General features: G+C 43.0%; 1 protein-coding gene across 1 annotated transcript in view; it reads right to left on the bottom strand.

Annotated features, from left to right (window-relative positions):
• LOC309849113 (uncharacterized protein) overlaps nucleotides 1-20082 on the bottom strand; it is a 41788-nt gene extending 21706 nt beyond the window's left edge. The window contains exons 1-2 of the mRNA XM_082701390.1: nucleotides 20031-20082; nucleotides 19387-19467 (exon numbers count right to left, since the gene is read on the bottom strand). Coding sequence (XP_082557516.1) covers nucleotides 19387-19460 — 74 coding nt within the window. The 5' untranslated portion in view covers nucleotides 19461-19467; nucleotides 20031-20082. The remainder of the gene's footprint in view (nucleotides 1-19386; nucleotides 19468-20030) is intronic.
• Nucleotides 20083-20291: the final 209 nt, after the last annotated feature.

Below are 20291 nucleotides of genomic sequence, written 5' to 3'. Positions count from 1 at the left end.
GCGTGTTGTAGACACGGACAAAAGCCTCTTTTGGCTGGAGTCTAGAGGGGAGGGAGAGCCGGCTGCCGACACTGGGGAGGCAGCAAAGGGCCAAGCCAGTGCAGGCTTCGCAGAGTAAAGGATGTGGACTTCATCCCGCAAGCAGTGGGCAGCCACTGCTGGTTTCTAAACAGAAGTGAGGAACACCAAGTTTGCGTGATGCAGAGATCACTCTAGCCTCAGCGTGGCGGCTGCACTACATGGAGGAAGCTCAGATTTAACGAGACAGTCAAAAAGTGATTGCAGTCAGTGAAGCAAGAGGGGACGGTGGCCAGGACGGTGGCAGTGAAGAGGAGAAAATGAGCACATTCAAGGGCTCTTTAGGACACGGGATCCTCAGTCCATCCTCTACTCAGCAGCAAGATTTGAAAGCTGAATGAGATCCTGTTTGTCCCTGACTTCTAATTCTTCCGTCTTCCTGGTGCTGATTGGATGAAATCCAGAGCCCTTAACAGGACCCACTGCTGGGGCTTCTCCTCAGCCTCCACACCCCAGCCCCAGGATCTCTCTCTGCTCTGGCCTCAGGGCTTTCCACCCGCTGTTCCCTCTGCCTGAAGCACTCTTCCAACACCTTCCACAGGGAGGGACCCCCCTCCTTGTTTTCTGAGGCTCAGGCTGAATGTCCCCTCCGCAGAGCAGACTTCCTGGACCATCCAAGGGAGGTAGGGGGCCCTACTATGATCTACCTGAGCACCTAATGTGTGCCCTTCCCAGGCTTACAGCAATTTGCCATTCTTTGTTTTTTATTGGCCTCGTCTCGTGTTTGTCTCTTTGCGAAGAGTTCGTGAGAGCAAGAACCAAGTCTATCTGATTTACCCAGCACAGCACCTATCCTGGCACAACGTAACTCCTCAATAAATACCTAGCACTTTAACAAATGAACTCATATGGACATCTTGGGATGCTCCAAGTTTCAGGCTGGCACAGGAGGCTCAGTGGTGGTGGCCTTCTCCAAGGACCCCATTAGGTGGAAAATAATCACATTATAGATGCAACAGCTATAGGTCAGCTTATCGTTATTTCTCCTTTCTTCTTTCATTACTTCGCTGAGATTTTTTTCTGAAGGCAACAAGTTCAGAGCCAGTGGCCCTCAAACTCCCAGACAATGCATACGGTCTGTCAAATTGTCTTTCTCCAGTGCTGTTCATTATAGGCACGTTTTGTTTCAATTTCTTAAAAGTTGCCAGGACAATGAAAAGACCACCACATTGAACCAGATGACCGAAACATGAAAAGGACAAGTTCAGCTGCATTTTTGCATTATTGAGGGGATTTTTAGACCCCAAAGGAATAGATCCTCTCCTATATATATGGTTTTAATTAGTGTTATTTCCTTTCACATTCTGGAACACTTTCTATTTGCAACCTTACTTCCAATGAGTAATCTTTATCATCCTCCACAGGAGCCAAGGTTTAGAAAATTGTATAATCCCTATATTCTAACTCAGGCGATTGAAGCAGAGAGAGATTACCTTTGCCAAGAAAGAGCGGTTTTATGGCTGAATCGGTTTCAAATTCAGAGCGTATTCCAAGCTTTCAACACTCTACTAATGAACTGGGTACTATTTTCATTTCTGTTTGCTTACGTGAGTATTCACCAAGCCACCAGCATCATATAAGATCAGTATCCAAGCTACAAAGGCTTTTCCAATTGCTAACACCAGACATAGTTCAGACTTTAAGTACCAGGAAGCAACTGGGAACAGCTGCTTTTGAATCAGACATAAATCTAAGCAGTGCTCCAATATAGCAAAAGGGGAGAAAAGACCTTGTCTCATTAAATAGCTAACAGGAGAGTGTATCTGATAGTAAAACCTTGGCAGAACATAAGATACCTGTTTACTGCCAAATTCCAGTCACACAACATTAAGGTTACCTATTTAAGCACAGAGCACTGGCTTCCCATCATATATAATGCTATCAGGGAGTCTCCCTTGTGAATCTTAGTTGCGTTTAGAGTGAGCAGAAATACTATTGCCAAGATAACCAGGACCCAACCTCACGGGGATTTGTAGATAAAAATTAATCCCTCGAATTGTGCCCAGAAGCAAATCAGTGACTAATGGAGACTAGCAAGCGAAGGCATAACTAACCTCTTGGCGCCTGTAGCAGCCAAAGCTTCTGAATAATTTTCCAGGGCAGCTCCTTAGGAGAGCACATAGACAAAATCCCATCCAGGCATTAGAAACAGGAACTATACGGGCACGCTCTGCTTATTTTTCCTTTATCCTTTGTCATGGCCCTCCTCCAATTATTGTGTTGGAGTGTCTCGAGATTGTTACAGGGTGACCAACTCCTGCCCAGGGAAAAGGTAATTTTTTACTTTTACACAGCCAAAAGGTAATTTTAAGAAAAATTCTGGGGAAAAATATCCCCCGTGGGGATATTTTTAATCAAGAAGCACAACATTTCCCATATAAATGTTGCGTAGGGACTGCCATGAGAATAAGCCATTAAGTAAAATATTCCAAAATCGAATCTAATAAAGCTGGATAGAAAAATCCATTCTTTTGCTTTGGAATAGAATGTATAATAAAACTAGGGAAATGTTCACATGACATGAAAGTCCACAAGCCTAGTGTAATCCAGAGCACTCGCAGAAAAGCAGGGAGTTAGGGAACGGGAAAATGGAAGGGTGATAGCATTTTAACATGGCCACAGTTAATAGATCCACCCTCAAATAAAAGAAAAAGAAAATCAATTCAGTTAGAGAGATGTCAGGATGGAACAATTATTCATGGCTAATTACTTTTTAAAAGATGATGACAATAGGTTAGCTTTCCCTGATATTGATGAAGGAAAACCTTTGGGAAAATCATTAGCAAAGGTGAGTGAGAATATGAATTATTCTCTGGGATGTTGGAAGGCAACGAAGAGAGAAGAATAAGTAAAATACTAGTACAGTCTAGCGAAGGTCATCAAGACAATGGAGCTGAGACTAAAAATTACCGTTTTCTAAAATCCAAACCTGTCATCAATACGTCTCAGATGCAATTATTTCCTTGAATAGATGATTTGTTATGAAACGTTCAGTAACTCACCAGACAAATGACTTGAAATAATTTGATTCAGTGGTACATTCCGAAAGGCAAGACTACATGTAGTTATTCTACCTATAAATTAAGAATCCTTTTAAAACCATTACTGTGGTGCCATTTTCACATTTGCTCTTACGTTTGGCCTTAGACCGGTTCGTGGTGTGGAGGGTTACCTGCTCATAGAACAGAGTTTGCCTGGAAACAAACAAACAAACTTGGTGGTAATCATAGCCCGTCTCTGAATATAGGTTAATTATAGATTATAGCCTAGAGCCATGATCAAAGACCATGCACTTTGTAAGAAATGAACAGACTACGATATGGATGGTCCATTCATTCCCACCATCATTAAATGCCCGAAAATAACAGGAATAGATACATATCAAAGAAAACCCTTCCCCTGCATATAGGCTGTTCACCCTACACAAGAGTTTTCAGCAACCCCTATGTAAATTCTCTGTCCAAAATACACATGCATGTATATAAATGAACCTGTTTTTGTACACGTGTGCATCTATGAACTCATGTATAAGGCCACGTGTTCCCCCTATAAAAGGAGTTCCTGCCAGGAACCGTGAATGTTGACAGGTATGTAGACATATTTGGAACAGAAAGTATGTGCTTCTTTGCTCTGGTCAAAAGCATGGTGAACAAAATCAAGACCGTTAGCTAGCTGTTCCGTCATCCAGTCTTTGATACTAAAACTTGAATCAATTAACTAGGACAACAGGATCAATTCCCACTTGGACAGGGAAATAGGTGTCCGGACTGGCTGAAATCTCAGTTGAAAAATCCTAGTTTGAATAACAATTAAGTGCGTTGATCAAGCATTTCAGCCACTCTCCTGTCTGGTCTGGCTCTCCTCTGCTCACTCCCCACTCCAGTTTTACTGATCTGCAGGCCCTCCTTCCTTCCACCACTCCCAATCTCAACCCTGTGCTGCTGACACACTTTTAATTGTGCCAATGGCTCCCCCTGCAGCATGTTCCCTCTCGCTTCTCCCCCATATTTATGTCTTACAGACCTGTACTTACTTCTCCCTCCTTCATAGGTACCAGAGCTCACGTGGACCTCATTTATCCAGCACAACTCAGGAAGTCTTTTAGCATGCGACCGCCCACCGTGAGCTCACCATCCTCCAACAGTTCATGCTGTCAGACTTGACATTCTCTTACTAGTCATGTGATTATGTGTCTCTAATAATTATGTTAGTTGTAAACTGCTTTAAAAGCAGGCTGATGTGTAGCATATCTCTGTGTCTGTGATAGCAAAATCAAATGAGATATGGGACCGGGGAGGGAGACAAACCGCAAGAGAATCTTAATCTCAGGAAACAAACTGAGGGTTGCTGGAGGGAAAGGGGGTGACTGGGTTATGGACAGTGGGGAGGGTATGTGCTATGGTGAGTGCTGTGAATCGTGTAAGACCGATGAATCACAGACCTGTAGCCCTGAAACAAATAATACATTATACATTAATTAAAAAATCAATGAATTTTTTTAAATGATAGCATCCTATCTTCTTTATGGAGGGTCTTTATCAACATTTTGATTCATGCATGGACTGAGTCGAAATGGCCCTCACTGTTTCTTCAGATTTTATGTGAAGGAATCAGCCTATTCGCAGATGGGATCCATGCAAGCAAACAAGATGACTTCTGTTGACCGTAACGTATATGCCAGAATTCTACAGCATGAAGTTGCTAGACAATAGAATTAATCTTAGTTAAGTAAACAATGTGAAAAAAAGAAATCTAAAAAACAGTTTTCATTATCTTGGTTAAAATTTCTCCTTATTAAGAGAATTATTTTCAGTTTGGAAATTTGATAATCAAGAAGATGGTAATTACAAGTGAATTCTTTTGTTATTTGTATTTAAGAATTTTCATTCGTTGCTTTCTAGGAAAGCTATTAAGAGGAGAAGTTGAAGACAGAAGCAGAATAAAGCCTCTCAATGAGAGATAATTGCAATGAGACCACTCTCGCCTTCTTTTTAAAAACGCATCTGGAAATTGGAAGAAAAAAAAAACGGAATAGATGGGAGAAGAGGGTGTCAGACTCAAACATTCCCGAACATGGATACGGAATATAATGAAACAGCTAACTCCAATTGCGGAGTCTCAGCAAACATTTTTGGAAACATCCATTAGCCTCTCCTCTCCTTGAATACGTGAGTGTGCTGCCTGAGCACTGCTTTGTGGAAGGACCTTCTAAGTCAACAAAGAGAAAAAGGCCTCCTTTACAACCTAACAGAGTGAAGGCATCCATGAGATTAAATTGTCATAGTCTGCACAAATTCCCCAAACTGGCACAACATAAGAAGATGCTTCGTGTCTATTTGTGAATGTGTATCATAAACACTTCCAACGCCTTCTGTGAAAAAGCCATGTAACCAGCTAAGGGCATTGAATTTTCAGACCTTTGCAAGTGATGAGAAGACCTGGGGTCGCCTCTCTCCCGAACAAAGGGATAATTACTCTGATTATTCTTCCAACAGAATATTTTAAGATTATGCATTCATTGTAGCATGTGTGTTTAAACTCAACTCACCCATATTTATATGGGCATCTCGAGGGCTCTTAAAAGTACAATAAAACTTGAGCTAAAATTCCACGAGAATTCAGATAAAAGAAAATTACCCATCCACTTTGGAGAGTGTTTTTAGAGAGTTTGAAAAAGGACATTGATGGATTCCTCCAGACGAAGGCTTAAGAAGTAACAGTATCTGAGCCAGGTAGAAAAAAAGACAAGAAGATGTTGAAGTGTTCCTAACATATTCTGCTGATGCTTTAAGTTCTACCCAGTAGTAATTGGAATGGGATTTCATTACAAGAAGTTTTTATCCACTCACACCAACTGCATCCTTATAAGAGTGATGGAGACTAAGTATACCTGTTATGACCATTACCGTCACCGTCTCCAGGGAAACAGCCCAAGAAAGTATTCCAAGCAGTAAAAGTAGAGGAGGAAAGAATACAGTGCTGCCAGCAAACTCAACACTCCAAAATACTTGAAGCTTGAAAATAAATAAATAACAAACTCCTACAACTCCACTTAAATAATCATGAGGGGGACTAAAAGCCTTATTTCCTTTTCTAGTTCAAAGATTTTAACACCAAAAAACAAAAAACAAAAAAAAAGCCATTTCCCTTGAAAAACATTATTCATATTCCTATTTCTTCAAATAAGATAGAGCCCCAATAAGATTATCAAACAGTGGATTTTAAGGCATAGGTAAAGTTAAAATTAGCTGCGAACACAAACAATTCATCTATCATAAGTCCTTTAAATACAACCATTATATATGCTTCTTTCACGATTCTATTTTAGTTTCTGAAGGGATGTGGCTAAATCATACACAGGCAGATACTTTATAGAAATCCATTATATATGTATAGTGGCAACATTCCCATCCCCCATCCCCATATGAGATGTACATTTCCTTCTTGTCCAGGGCTGTCTGAAATTCATGGGCTCGTGTTGCAATGTGATAAGTCATTTTAAGGGCAAAGAGGGAAAGGAGGGTTTTAGCTGGTGGATTTTTTCCTAGGCTTTTTGTCCTGAGACAGTCAGTCTGAGACAGTCAGTCTCCTACTTTATAGTCCCTATTTAATGAGGGAAGAGAGAGCTCTGTAAATCTGTACTACTCAGGTCAAGAGTATATGTGGGGAAGCACAGCCGATTCCAGCCTACATTCTCCAGATCGAGCATTCCCAACATTTGCCATGTTGCTCTCAGGGCTTCATGGAATTAGCCGAGCCTAAGCAATTCCAGATCTAGTTGTGGTTGACCAATGGCACCTGGTTGGTTACCTCCCAACTTAACTTTCCAAGTTAGATTTAAAAAAAAAAAAAAAAATCAAGCTTAACAAATGCTAGCAGAGCCACAAGACTATGGAGAGGAACAAAATCAGGGTTATGTTTTAAAAACTCTTAAGTTTCAGGTGGTTCTGAGGACTGATTACATAACCCACACAACTTGAGAACCTGATTCAATAGACTCCCATTCTCTCCCCAGCCCCCATCCAATCCAGGCAAACAGAAGCTCTGATCTTCTCTGAGGGGTGGGAGAGATGATCCCCTTACCCCTGAGAAGATAGAGGGGAACCCAGTCTAGGAAGAGGAGAGAGAGGGCAAGGATAGGTCTCTGCATCTCTGCAACTGTCTGAGCGCAGAGGTCCTTCCTTCTCCATGTCTAGACTATTCTTCCTCTTTAAATACCCACACTCTCGGGGCACCTGGGTGGCTCAGTGGGTTAAGCCTCTGCCTTCAGCTCAGGCCATGATCTCAGCGTCCTGGGATCAAGCCTCGAATCGGGCTCTCTGCTCAGCGGGGAGCCTGCTTCCTCCTCTCTCTCTGCCTGCCTCTGCCTACTTGTGATCCCTCTCTCTGTTAAATAAATAAAATTTAAAAATATATATATCCACACTCTCAGACACTACCCTCTGTCCATTCTCTTCTCATTCCCCGAACTATTCCCGGGACAAGTCCAGACCTTGGCTCCAACTACCAGGGAAGATTCAAGCTTGGGAAGGACAGAAACTTATACAACCAAGAAAAAGGATACAAAAATTGCAAATACAAAATTAGGTATGCAAGTGACTGGTTCTTACAAATGAATAATCAAACATGGAAATAAAAATGGGTGTAAACCCACAAAAACAGGGAACAGTCTGATGGGCCAGGGTTGGGGGGACGAGTGAAGGGGAGTGGGAGATACAGGCTTCCAGTTACGGAATGAATAAGTTGTGGGGATGAAGGGCACAGCATAGGGAATACAGTCAACGGCAGGCACTGTGGTGACAGATGGGAGTTACACTTGTGGAAAGAGTCATGGAATCACTATGTTGTACACTTGTAACTAATGCCACATGGTATGTTGACTACAGTTCTATAAAAAAATTTTTGAGGGACACCTGGGTGGCTCAGCCAGTTAAGCCGCTGCCTTCCGCTCAGGTCATGATCCCAGATTCCTGGAATGGAGTACCACATCGGGCTCCTTGCTCGGTGGGGAGCCTGCTTCTCTCTCCGCCTCTGCCTGCCACTCTGCCTGCTTGTGCACTCGCGCTCTCTCTGACAAATGAATAAATAAATAAAACCTTTAAAAAAAATAAAAGTTATAAAAAAATTTTTTTGAAAAGAAAGTGAACATTTATTAAGAATATGAAAAACACCTAGAGCATATTAGCAGGTAGACCACGGCGATGGTCCATTCAGGCCCCTCCCAGCGTCATAGCAAGTAGATCTGCGGCGGTCCCCGCTAACTGCAACTCCCGTCCTCCTCCAGCTTCCGCCAACTTCCATTTTCGTGTAACTGGGGTTTAGAAAATTACCTCTTTCGCAAAGAAGGGATCTGGTTAGTTGAGAGATTTCACTAATGCTTATGAGTCTTTTGCGCAATATTTCATTAAGCTTTTGCATTTTCTGATTGCTACCTAGAGGAGGAAATGAACCCAGATATATCTGGTATAACAACCGAAAAAATATGACTAAAAAGTAAAAACCCTTTAGACAACCTTCAGTTTCTTCTTTATTCCCACAGGTTTTGACTTGGTTCCGTTTACTTACATATCTCAGCCATAACCATACGTGAAAAGCAGATTTTATGTTAACGGCCCCACCACTGCTCTTCAAAATGCACATAGATTCGCAAGATAGACGAAATAGAGACTACAAATTACTCTCAGTAGTTAAAATTCAATTGCATTGATGAAATTATGGAAAAGGGTTCATTTTCTGGTGCTGTCTTTGGGCTTTTTGAAATCCTGGTTGCTGGCTTCCTCACTAATTTGGTAATTTGCAATAGGTTTCCCAGTCATTAGTGCAAATTAGCGAGGTTTAGCTATAATGTGAATATTAATATCTTCATTTAGAACCATACCACGTGCCCTCGCTGGGTTTCTAAGGAAAAGTTGTTGTTTTTTTAAACCTTGGAGAACGGCAATATGAAATAAATGAATATGATGTTTATGAAAAGGCATTTGATAACCAATGCAGTATTTTTCACCTTCTATGAATAAAATGTCAGTGAATTTGGTAATATTGTATTTTAAAAGCCCCACGGACTGGCAGACAGCCCCATGCATGTGCTGTGCTATATTAAGGGAATATTGGTCCTTGGTTAGAAAGGATTTCCTAGCCCAGTCTGAGCAATAACCACTTGATCACACATCTCGCCTCCTTCTAAGCTCCGGACAGCAGAATATGAGCCTCTCATTTGCTTGCTTCGAGCCCTCCACTCAGCACCCTGCACAGTCACTGGGGCGGGGTGCCTTCAGCTACGTGACCTCAGGCACGCTGGAGAAATGTTGCCTTCTGACCCTTTTAAGACCCTTTAATGTCTTCCCAAGTTGTCACCATGGAACTCACTTGCTTTCATAATTCTCCCTGACAACCACTCCTCCTGAAGCCTGCTTTCACCGTGGGGATCTCATTCTGAGACCACCAATGTTGGTGTCTTTTTTCCCAATACAAACCCCACGGGGACTTCGCCTGGGAACACGCCCAACCCAGCAAGTTACTAGCTAAGGATGACCCTCTCAGTCCTGGTACCTGGTGCCTGGTACCTGGTCTGCTGCCTCACCTGACTCAGGCCACAGAGAACTCCAAAGCTTCCTTCCCCTCTTTCCTAAACATGGCATTATTTAAATTTAACACTTGTCATCCATCAACTGGGAAGCAAGAATGATCACATGAAATGGTGTCCTCATGAAAAAGAAAGAGACATTCATCAGCTGAGACCTCAAAGCAGGACAGCAAGATGGATGGTGGGATGAGAAATCAGTGTTCCTTATTTTTCCAAATTACACCAACTCCCCTTATGTTTTGTTGTTTTTTTTTTAAGATTTTATTTATTTATTTGACAGAGAGAGATCACAAGTAGGCAGAGAGGCAGGCAGAGAGAGAAGGAAGTGGGCTCCCTGCTGAGCAGAGAGCCTGATGCGGGACTCGATCCCAGGACCCTGAGATCATGACCTGAGCCGAAAGCAGCGGCTTAACCCCCTGAGCCACCCAGGCACCCCCCCACTTATGGTTTTAATAGTTCTGAAAGAATACTGTGTTGGATTTGAATCTGTGAGCCTCTGACACATCCTGGAGTCTCAGTTCCCTTATTTATAAAATGAGGGTACTAAGATTACCTCACAAGGCGGTAGTAAGGTCTAAACCATAAAATGTCTAAAATACCTAGCACGGAGCCTGGTGCATAATCAGGCTCAAATAGATAATGATGTTATTACCGTAATTGAAATCATTATTAAAAAGGCACCTGTCTGAACATCCAGGCCCTTGCTGGGGCCCTGGGGTTGATTACCAGTAAATTGTCATTGACACGGTTTAGGCTCCAAATCCAAAAGGAATTCTGACCAGAAGGAACAGGGTCTATGAAGGGCCAGAGGGACAAGCCAGCTCTGGGCTCTTTCAGAAAAGACAAGACTCAAAAAACCGGAGGATCATCCAGTTTGGAATCCAAAGGGTGAGGCTCAGGAAATTTTAGGGCCAAGATTTCTGAGTCGAGATGGAGATGGGGTTAGGACACGAGCAGGTGGGGAGCAGGGAGCAGCCATCTTAAATCTCAGACACAGGTGTACTTCCAGCTCACCCCACCCGAGCCAGCGGTGCTTGGGAGTGTAAAGAAGGCAAAAAGGGTCTGAAACAGAACATGGAGCACAGGATGTAAGAGATCAGAATGCCTTTAACCCATCTGAGCTATTTTAAAAATGCTGTATAAATACTATTCTAATACCACCACCTTTGAAGAACACCTGTGTTCAGAGCCTGTCTACCTGAAACACCACATCTTCCGAACAGCAGTTCTATTTCCTGAAAATCAGGCACCTGTTACGGAAGTGACAGCACCTGCTGCGTGGAGGCAGCCATCAGGTCCAACAGCTGTGTCTGCTTCAACTAGGCGGCAAAATAACTCTGTGGGGGCAGTGGGACTCTACAGAGTGCCGTCTGAATTGTCTTGGTGACCCTCTCCAGCAGCAGTCAGTCTGCAGCCTTTAGTGGACACTAGTCCTCAGAGCGGTAGGCTGCCCTGGGGACCGATGTGTGTCTCTTTCCGAGAGGGAACAAGATGTTATCTCCCTGACGCTAACGTATTATGGGCGCCCCCTCACAGAGTTAAAGACCCTTCTCCCCACCCAATCTCTTTCTAGTACATTTCACGGCTTCCCTACAGCCACCATCCTGATGCACCTGTAAATTCTTAACACTTTAGCAGAACACGACTTCTTAGACTCCTCATGCCTGTTCTTGGAATTCATTGAACCCTTTCCCCTCGAGTTAACGCACACTTCCTCCTGGTCAATGTGCACCCACTTCAAAACTTCATTTCCAGTGTAAGTGTTTAACAGCTTAGTCTAGGGATGAAAAAGAGAGAGAAAGAAAAGCAAAAGTGTGAGGCCCGTGAAAAAGGAAAATCAGAACAGATTGCAATGAAGCTAAACTGTCTATTCATTTGAATCAAATGCTATAAATTTCTAAGCATAATGTTTGACAGTAAACTGTCATCAAAGCCACAGACTCATTATAAAAATGCTAAGGGTATATAAATCTCATTGACTGCTTATCATTAACTGTGCGGGGTGCTGATAGGAAATGCCTGGTTATAATTTATATTTCACTAATAAGGTCCATTTTAGAGTATAGCTGTCAAATCTATTACTCACCTTTCCCCAGTTTTATAGTTGTTCTGGACAGCACTGAAATTGAATGTTAAAAGTGTGGTTTCAAGCATTATCTTTTGCTCTAATATCTCAGCCCTGCATATTGAAGCTTGCCTCACCTCTAATCAGAACTCAACGGCTAGATTGTTTTTTAGAAAGTAAACTGGAAAGAGACAGAGACAGAGATATTCTCTAGAAAAGGAAAGAGGCAACAGAGGATTATTTGCCCACTTTCAAAATTTAAAAGGCAAAATGCATTTAAAATATTGGCCATCCAATTATTCCATTATTCTATCAGACACGTCTACTCAGTTTGTCACATTTCTCTCTAGGCTGATATTCAAAGGCCTCAGAGCAATTTATCCAAGTGTTGGGCTATGTCCTCGTGATCTCACAGATCAGGAAAAAAAGTTGTTGGTCCCTATAAATGTTATTTAAGACAGAGAACGGGACCAAGGAAAATATTAATACCAAATATCAATACAAATACCCAAACAAAGCAACACGTGGCTTAACCTCCAGCACACTTCAGAACCCCCATTCTTGATGTGCTAAACACTAAAAAATTCTGAGTGAACTTTCAGAGAAGATGTCGCCAAACTTTCGGCATATGATCAATGGAGCGACAATGTTACATCTCCAATGCATGGGTTCTTACTCACCGGAGGCTCCCAGTGAGTATTCCATCTGGAATAAGAAGGAGGTCCTAGAATGTGCCAAGCTACTCCATTGAACAAGAACACAAGCTAAAGGCCCCAGTGAGAGCTAAGCTTCACCAGGAGGAGGCTGTGGGTGGGGGGGGGCGCAGGGAGTCAGGGTCAGGCTGGTTGCAAAGGGTCTTGGGCGCAGGCAAAAGAACCGTGTTATACTGAATTATGCTACAGTGGGTCTGGGTTCCCAGTTCCCCAACTAGATCATTCAATCCAAAACCACTATGCTAGGGGCGCCTGGGTGGCTCAGCCAGTTAAGTGTCTGCCTTCGGCTCAGGTCATGATCCCAGCATCCTGGAATCAAGCCCCACAGCAGGCTCCCTGCTCAGCGGAGAGTCTGCTTCTCCCTCTGTCTGCCACTCTGGCTACTTGTGCTCGATCTCTCTCTCTACCTGTCAAATAAATAAAAATCTTAAAAAAAAAAAAAACTATGCTAGTTTATGGATAAATTAGTTGTTAGAGTCATCAAGGCACAGTAGCCTCCACTTCCTTCTGAAATTTGTTCTAACCTTCCAGAAGCTTCCCCTTCAGTGACAGCTCTTTAACCAGAAATCTAAGGCTGTCTACCAGATGCCCATCTATTATTTTCTCTCATCTTTGGATGATTCTTCCTCTCCATTCCATGCAACCACCCAGCACTCAGCTTCTCACTCCCCTGTCTGCTCTAAGTCCTCATCTACCCCATTCCCCTTCGACTTCTCTTCAGTTTTCCAGTGAGATGAAAGTTGTTCAGGGGCACTGAGTCAACCTGAATGAAATTCTGCCTCAAACATCACTAGATCTCTAACATGGGTGGAAGTCACCTGACCTCTGTGAGCTGGTTTCTGCATTAGGAAAGTGACCATGAAAACCCAACTCAGGATACCCCTTCTCAGAGACATTCGATAGTTGGAAAGCACGGAGGCAGGTGGTCCTGGCTCTTTCTCACTCATGTCTGACATGGTGTCAAGGGCACACCAGCTTTCATAGGCACAAGGCAAGCCACAGCTACGCGAAGGGGATTCATAATGCCTGCTTGCTTTGCCCTTTGTCACAACCTCCGTCTTGATTTAAAAACAAACAAAAAGCCAAAGACTTGGGACGCCTGAGTGGCTCAGTTGGTTAAGCAGCTGCCTTCGGCTCAGGTCATGATCCCAGGATCCTGGGATCGAGTCCCACATCGGGCTCCTTGCTCGGCAGGGAGCCTGCTTCTCCCTCTGCCTGCCTCTCTGTCTGCCTGTGCTCGCTCACTCTCTCTCCCTCTGTCTCTGACAAATAAATAAAAATCTTTAAAAAAAAAAAAAAGCCAAAGACAAACAAAAAGGCTCTTGTACAGTATAAAGGCTAAGTTCTTTTGCCTGCGCCCAAGACCCTTTGCGGCCAGCCTGACCCTGACTCCCTGCATCCCATGCTGCCCACAGCCTCCTCCTGACACCCCCATTCCCAACAAACCCCACGCCCGAACCCCCTGCCATACTGAACAGTCAGGTTCCTTCTTGCTGCAGACCTTGGTACATGTTTCGCATCCTCCAGTGCTTTTATTTTGTTACTTGTTTAAACATTTAAAAATCATCTGTTAAATCTGAAATCAAATTCTATTCCATCGAGAAAACTCCCCTGACCCCCCAGGCAAAGTGCGGTTCTCCTAGACCCATGTTTTCTCTACAGTTTAATCAGCCAGCTACCGTACTTGCCATCAGTGTGTATCTGCAAGTCTGTGTTATATGCTCAATAGGTGTTAGAAGAATAAATGAATTGGGGGCACCTGGGTGGTGTAGTCAGTTAAGAATCCAGCTCTTGGTTTCAGCTCAGGTCATGATATTAGAGTCATGGGATCAAGCCTTGCATCTGGCTCCGTGCTCAGAGCACAGTCTGCTTGTGACTCTCTCTCCCTCTCCCTCTGCCCCTTCCCCACCTCCACCTTCTCTTGCTCTCTCTCTCTCCAATAAATAAATATATCTTTAAAAAAAAAAAAAGAATAAATTTACCACTCTTTTCTACAAACCTCTCCAAAAACTCCAAAAAGAATCCACTCTTGTTAAATTTGTGGCCCCATGTACATGGCTTTGGTCTCATACTGTCTCCTGGCACTGTCTGCAATGAGGTCTGAATAACAATTTGCTCGAATCAACCTACACCAAATGCAACTTCACCTAGAAGCATATCGAAATTGACCATATGTGTGAGGCCCACCTAATCCTTCTGGATTTACAGAGGCTCAAACTCTGCAACCATCTAATACACATTCATTGGAGTAACTAACTCCTCAAGGAGGGAAGAGAAGAAACAGAAGAAAACAGCAATTCGGAGGCAGTCAGAATCACTGAGCTTGACGCAGCAATTCTAACTGAAGTCTGCTGCTTAATATCCAGCCACATTCCTAATTTTAGCCAGATATTTCACTAAAGGTGAGAAAGCACATACCATAAATCCATCTCCATGGTAAGGGGGGGGGGGAACCCTCAATGCATATATATCGTGGGTGGAGGAAAGATGGCATGATCTCGTTAATAGAAGCGAATACATATAGGGGTGTCTGGGTGGCTCAGCCACCTACGTGCCTGCCTCTTGATTTCGGCTCGGGTCACAATCTCAGGGGCATAAAATCAGACCCCGCATGGGGCTCCACACTCAGCAGGGAGTCTGCTTGAGGATTCTCTCCCTCAGGCCCTCCCCCCACTTGCATACACTCTCTCTCTCTCTCTCAAATAAATAAATCTGTTTTAAAAAAGTAAATACAGGAGCGCTTGGGTGGTCCAGTCAGTTAAGCCTCTGCCTTCAGCTCAGGTCATGATCCCAGTCCTGGGATCGAGCCCCACATCAGGCTCTTTGCTCAGCGGGGAGCCTGCTTCTCCCTCTCCCTCTGCCTGCTACTTCCCCTGCTTGTGTGCTCCCCACCTTCTCTGTCAAACAAATAAATAAATAATAAAACAAAATAATTAGAAAATAAAAGTAAATACATATATACACTATGCAACTAAACACTTGTAGGTGTAGCCAACGGTACAGTCGGAATTAATAAGCAATGTTAATGTGACAAAGAGTGCAAGTAGGAGAAAGAGTCTTCCTCCTCATTTAAGTTTAGCTCCATCTTATCATAAACTAGTAAGAGTACACAGTTCAACCACAAATGCCAAGATAACAATAGCCCCACAAAGTGCTCCCGAATCTCCAGATACACTAAGCAAAGAAAAGCAATTTTTATTTTTTGCTGATAAATGGTTTAATCAAACCTAACAGATGAGGCAATACATTTTGAGAACACTTTGTTGTTCAGATCATGGGGTCAGTAATTTTCTTTGTTGCAAACACATCACAGTAGAACTGAGTGTGTGTTGGGGGATGAGGCGGCAAGGAGGAATGACATAAATTTTCTGCAAAAGGTAGTCTATTATGTTCTATCTGGAAAATATCTTATATTTCAAACATGCTACAAGAAGAGAGAGGCAGAGGAATTGAGTTTCCCTATTCCCTATTTTGCAGAAAGAGAATAAAATAGCAGTGCAAAACCACACCTCTTAAAAAAAAAAAAAGCATTAAAGCAATTAAAAAGCATTAAAGCAATAAAGGAGTAGCTGTTGAATTTCCGTGTAGCCTTCCTAATTCAGCTTATGCAGTCTGGGGCCGACTTATTATGCAGTCTGGGGCCGACTTGGGCAAATGTCACCAAAAATAACGACCAGATAGTCGGGTCACTGTTGTGTAATTTGTACAATTCATGTCTGTAAAAGAAATGATCCCAGGCTATATTTTCAGAAGACACCACTTTCTGTGGCCAGCCAGCCCTGCAGCTCAGCCAGGAGCTTCCAACATTGCAACTGGCCATCATGCACTGGCAGATTTGCTTCATGTTTCTGCACAGGTCTTTTTAATATGCTTGAGAGCAGGCACCTTGAGAACTATCCCAACTATAACTTTGAGGGGAAAAATTCAGCTTGTGTTCACATAACGGTGCTATGGGATAATGGTAATCATTCACATTTGCAGAACACTAGTGGTTTCAAATTGCTCTCCTACCCACTATCCTTCTCGGTCTGCAACAACCCTGGGATGCAGAAAGGCGCTCTTTCATTTTATAGATGAAGACACTGAGGGTCAGAGAGATGAAACAGCTGGCCTGGGGCCAGCCTAATTTTGGGAATTCTCTAAGGCCATTTAAGGTCCTCCAGCTCCCAGCTCAGGAGTCCCTCCGCTCATCACAGCTGTCAGGAAGAGGACCTCTGCAGACACTTGGTCATGGGTTTGAATTTCAGCTCCACCAGTTGTCTCACAGGGCTACTGCAAGGGCATTGCTAAGTTTTCTACCTCCGGGTAGTACAGAAAGCTGGTGGGATCTCATAGAGCCCCAGCTCACTCCACTGTTTGTAAGTTTCCCGTAGGGCTGCACCTCCTGAGCATGCTGGAGGTGTGTAACTCAGTGGGGGGAAAGTCCAAGAAGCCGACCTCCAAAGCCTGAGACTTCTAGGGAATGTACCTGTCTGAGTGTGCCTGGTTAGCCCTGGGAAGGAGGGCCTTCCCAGCATGAGAGACGTTCAGGGTGAAGCCGGAAATAAGGGCTCCCCTGGGAAGCAGGACTAAAAAAAAAAAAAAAAAACATACAAAACCAGAACAGCCCCAGGCAAATGAAGGCAATGGGTCTTTCAAAATTTTAATAAAATATCTTCAGAAATATCAAAGAGGTTTGAAATATCCTGCCCTTCTATTTGCCCATCAATAAAAATTCACCTAAAATTTGAAATGAGTTAGGAAAGACCCAGTTGGGCCAAAAATTAGAACTGAATTGACCCTTCATTGAGCTTTCCTGAAAATACTTTCTTTCAGTTATTTGCTTATCTTAATTGCTAAGTGCTTTTTGCCTAATAAAAGCTGAGCATTAGAGAATGCATTGTAATGCAAGCATTTGCCACCAAAACACTAGAGAGAGAGATAAACAAAGAAGCATCTATTCCTCCGCATGAAAAGGAGGATAGATGCTATGTGAAGACAAAAGAATGACTTGGAGCCCAAGTGTGTTTGGGGAGGGGCAAAGAGGAGTGGACATTCAGCAAAGGAATTGTGGATGAGACATGTTTATGCTGCTAGAACTTAGTTGAGAATACAGAGGGAAGGGGGTGGCCCTTGGGGCTTCCCAAAATAGGACAGTACCACCAAGAACAAGCAGCACAAAGGCCAGGAGGCAAGAGGGAGCATGGTACATCCATAGGACAAAGCAATCAACAGAGAAACATCAGAGGGTGAACATGAAGGACCTTGTCTCCCATGCTAATGAGTTCAGACTTTATCCTGTATGTAACTGTGAGCCATTGAAGGTCTTAGGCAAGACAAAGACATAATCACATAGACTTAAAAGACATTCTAACATCAGTACGAAGAATAGATTTGGGGAAAGAAGGAGAAAGACTGCTATCTAGCAAGCCAGAACAATTTCTATAAACAAAGTGAGAAACGATAATGGTCTGTGTTATGGTTAGTGGCAGTGAGGATGGAAAGAACTGGACGGATTTTAAAGATACGAAGGTGGTGAAATCAACAGGCTGTTGAAGTTGACTGAATATAATTCATAAGGTAAAGGAAACAATCTAGGATGCCATTATACATATAGCATATCTGTGCATGTAAATATGTATTTCCATGATGAATTTGTATTTCTCATTCTGAAAGCAGTTGTATGACAAATTTTAAATTTCGCCTAAGCCATAAATAGGACAGCCTGAGATTCTGTGGCTGTTTCCAACTATTTCCTCTTAAAAATACTCAGGCAATAGATGGTTATATGTGTAGCTCAAAGCCATGCCTGGTATAGCTCGATTAACAGCCAAAATAATGTTATCCTCATCCATTCATCCATCAGTGGACATTTGCTAAGGCCTTCTCGGAACCAGTGAGTACACACTGGGGGGAAAAAAATCATAAAATGATTAATGAAACAGTGCCCTTGCCCTCAAGGAGTCTACAGCATCGTAGGGGAAACAGACAATAAAAAGACAATTACAGCACAATGTGATCAGTGACAGAATCCAGGGAAACATGGAGTTATGTGGGAGCACACAGAGGGGGCAGCTTACCCAGACTGTGGTTACTCCTCCTCTCCATGAGGGATCTGGAGGAGATGACGATCACTGACCACAGGCCTCTCCTAAAGTTGGTGATATATTCTACCTCGTCCCATTGCCTTCCTCCAGGAAGGTCTTGACAGAGAATGACTATGTCTTATTTATCACAGAACCTTGGGCAGTAGGTGTTCAGTAAGACGGATGGATAAATGGATGGATGGATGGATGGATGGATGGATGGATGGATGGACGGCAGATGGGGGATGAAATGAATGAAGGGAACAAATGGATATTGATCTGACCTCAAAGGATTAAGGAAGAATGGTCATCATTTCATGGAAATTACCAGGCAAATAGTGCTTTATGGAGAAAGGGGATTTATTGAGAAGGTACTGGATTAAATGGGCCATTGGTTCAATTTTGTTTTGTGGAGTTTGACCCTTATCAGTCCATTCTTGTTGTTTAGTATTTATCGAGCCAGATTTTCTCTGTACTTAAGCTACTCCCTGGGAGAAGGCAAGACACTTCTGGAAACTGCATTAACTCTTTCAAGTCACTAGGGCACTATTCAGTGAATTACTTTTTGGTAATTAAAGATGCTGCAAGACAGAAACACAACGTGCTAGGATGGGGAGAGCTAATCTCTCTGCCTGCCTTCTCCAGCTGCCTATTTCTGATTACTGAAGAGATACAGCACAAATATGTGGGGATTACACAATGACAGCCAGTCCTGATTTCATATAAGAACCTACAGAAGTCTCTTCCTGAAGCCCATGAATTCTTCACATTAGAGAACAAAGATTAGCAGGATCAAGTGACTAAAGCACTTAACGGCTCTAATCCTCATTCCTGCACAAATTCACTCCGTGGTTTTGCACTTATCTCCTTCAAACTCTTTACCTTCTTTGCCCCTCTCTGTGCATCTGCAGGATGATAAGAGCCGTTGTGGGCTCTGGACAACCGATATCTGTCATCTTTTTTCTTCCAATACAAAAAAGAAAAAAAAAATAGAGCTAGGCTTGAATGACTGTCTTTTCTTTCAAGCCCATGTATAAGCCTAAAATCTACTGATTATATAGAAATTGTCCTTCCCCACCTCCACCTCCTCTACCCAGTCTTATCCCTTTAAAGCCAGTGATACCTACTTTCTTCTGAAAACATCTTACATTGCTAGTTTGCATCTTTAATTACCCAGTGCACTGGTCTTGTTTTATATGACTTACAACATGCAGTTTTGCCCCTTGTTCATTTAAGCAAAATCATCCCCGGTTTGAGCCAAGACATATTCAATATACAATTACCTGGTGGGTCAGGGCTCTGCCGTTTTGTCATTTTTACTGGCATTTTCTCCATTATTGCTAAGTACTGAGCAGTATAAGCTGTCAGAGCCACATGGCTGGCCTGAAACTTAATTTTCCTAAATTGCACAATTCTTCAGAAACAGCTTACAACTCCCTGCCCCCCTGCCACCTCAGCACAGTTCCCTTGAGGGAGAACTAGGGGCAAATAGGGTTAAACTTCAAACTGAGTTATACAGAGCTTACCGAGAGCAATAGTGGGAGGAAGCAATTAAACAGAAGCTGGGTTTGCAGGCTGCATGAGATTTCTGGAGACAATGCAGAATTCTGTGTCAAAATGGTTGCTCAGAGAATTCTTAGAACAGGACATGCTGGGGTAAAAGGCAGCAGGCAACACAGGGGAAAGTGGGCTTCCTGAGCACCCACTGAGGGTAAGACAGCACACTAGATGCTGTTATATATGTTAGGGCATGAAATCTAATAGTGGACTATTAAGATGGATATCTT

Source organism: Mustela nivalis, assembly GCF_964662115.1.
Source record: "Mustela nivalis genome assembly, chromosome: 15".
In the NCBI taxonomy this organism is placed as follows: Eukaryota; Metazoa; Chordata; class Mammalia; order Carnivora; family Mustelidae; genus Mustela; species Mustela nivalis.
This window is presented reverse-complemented; position numbering and strand designations above follow the sequence as displayed.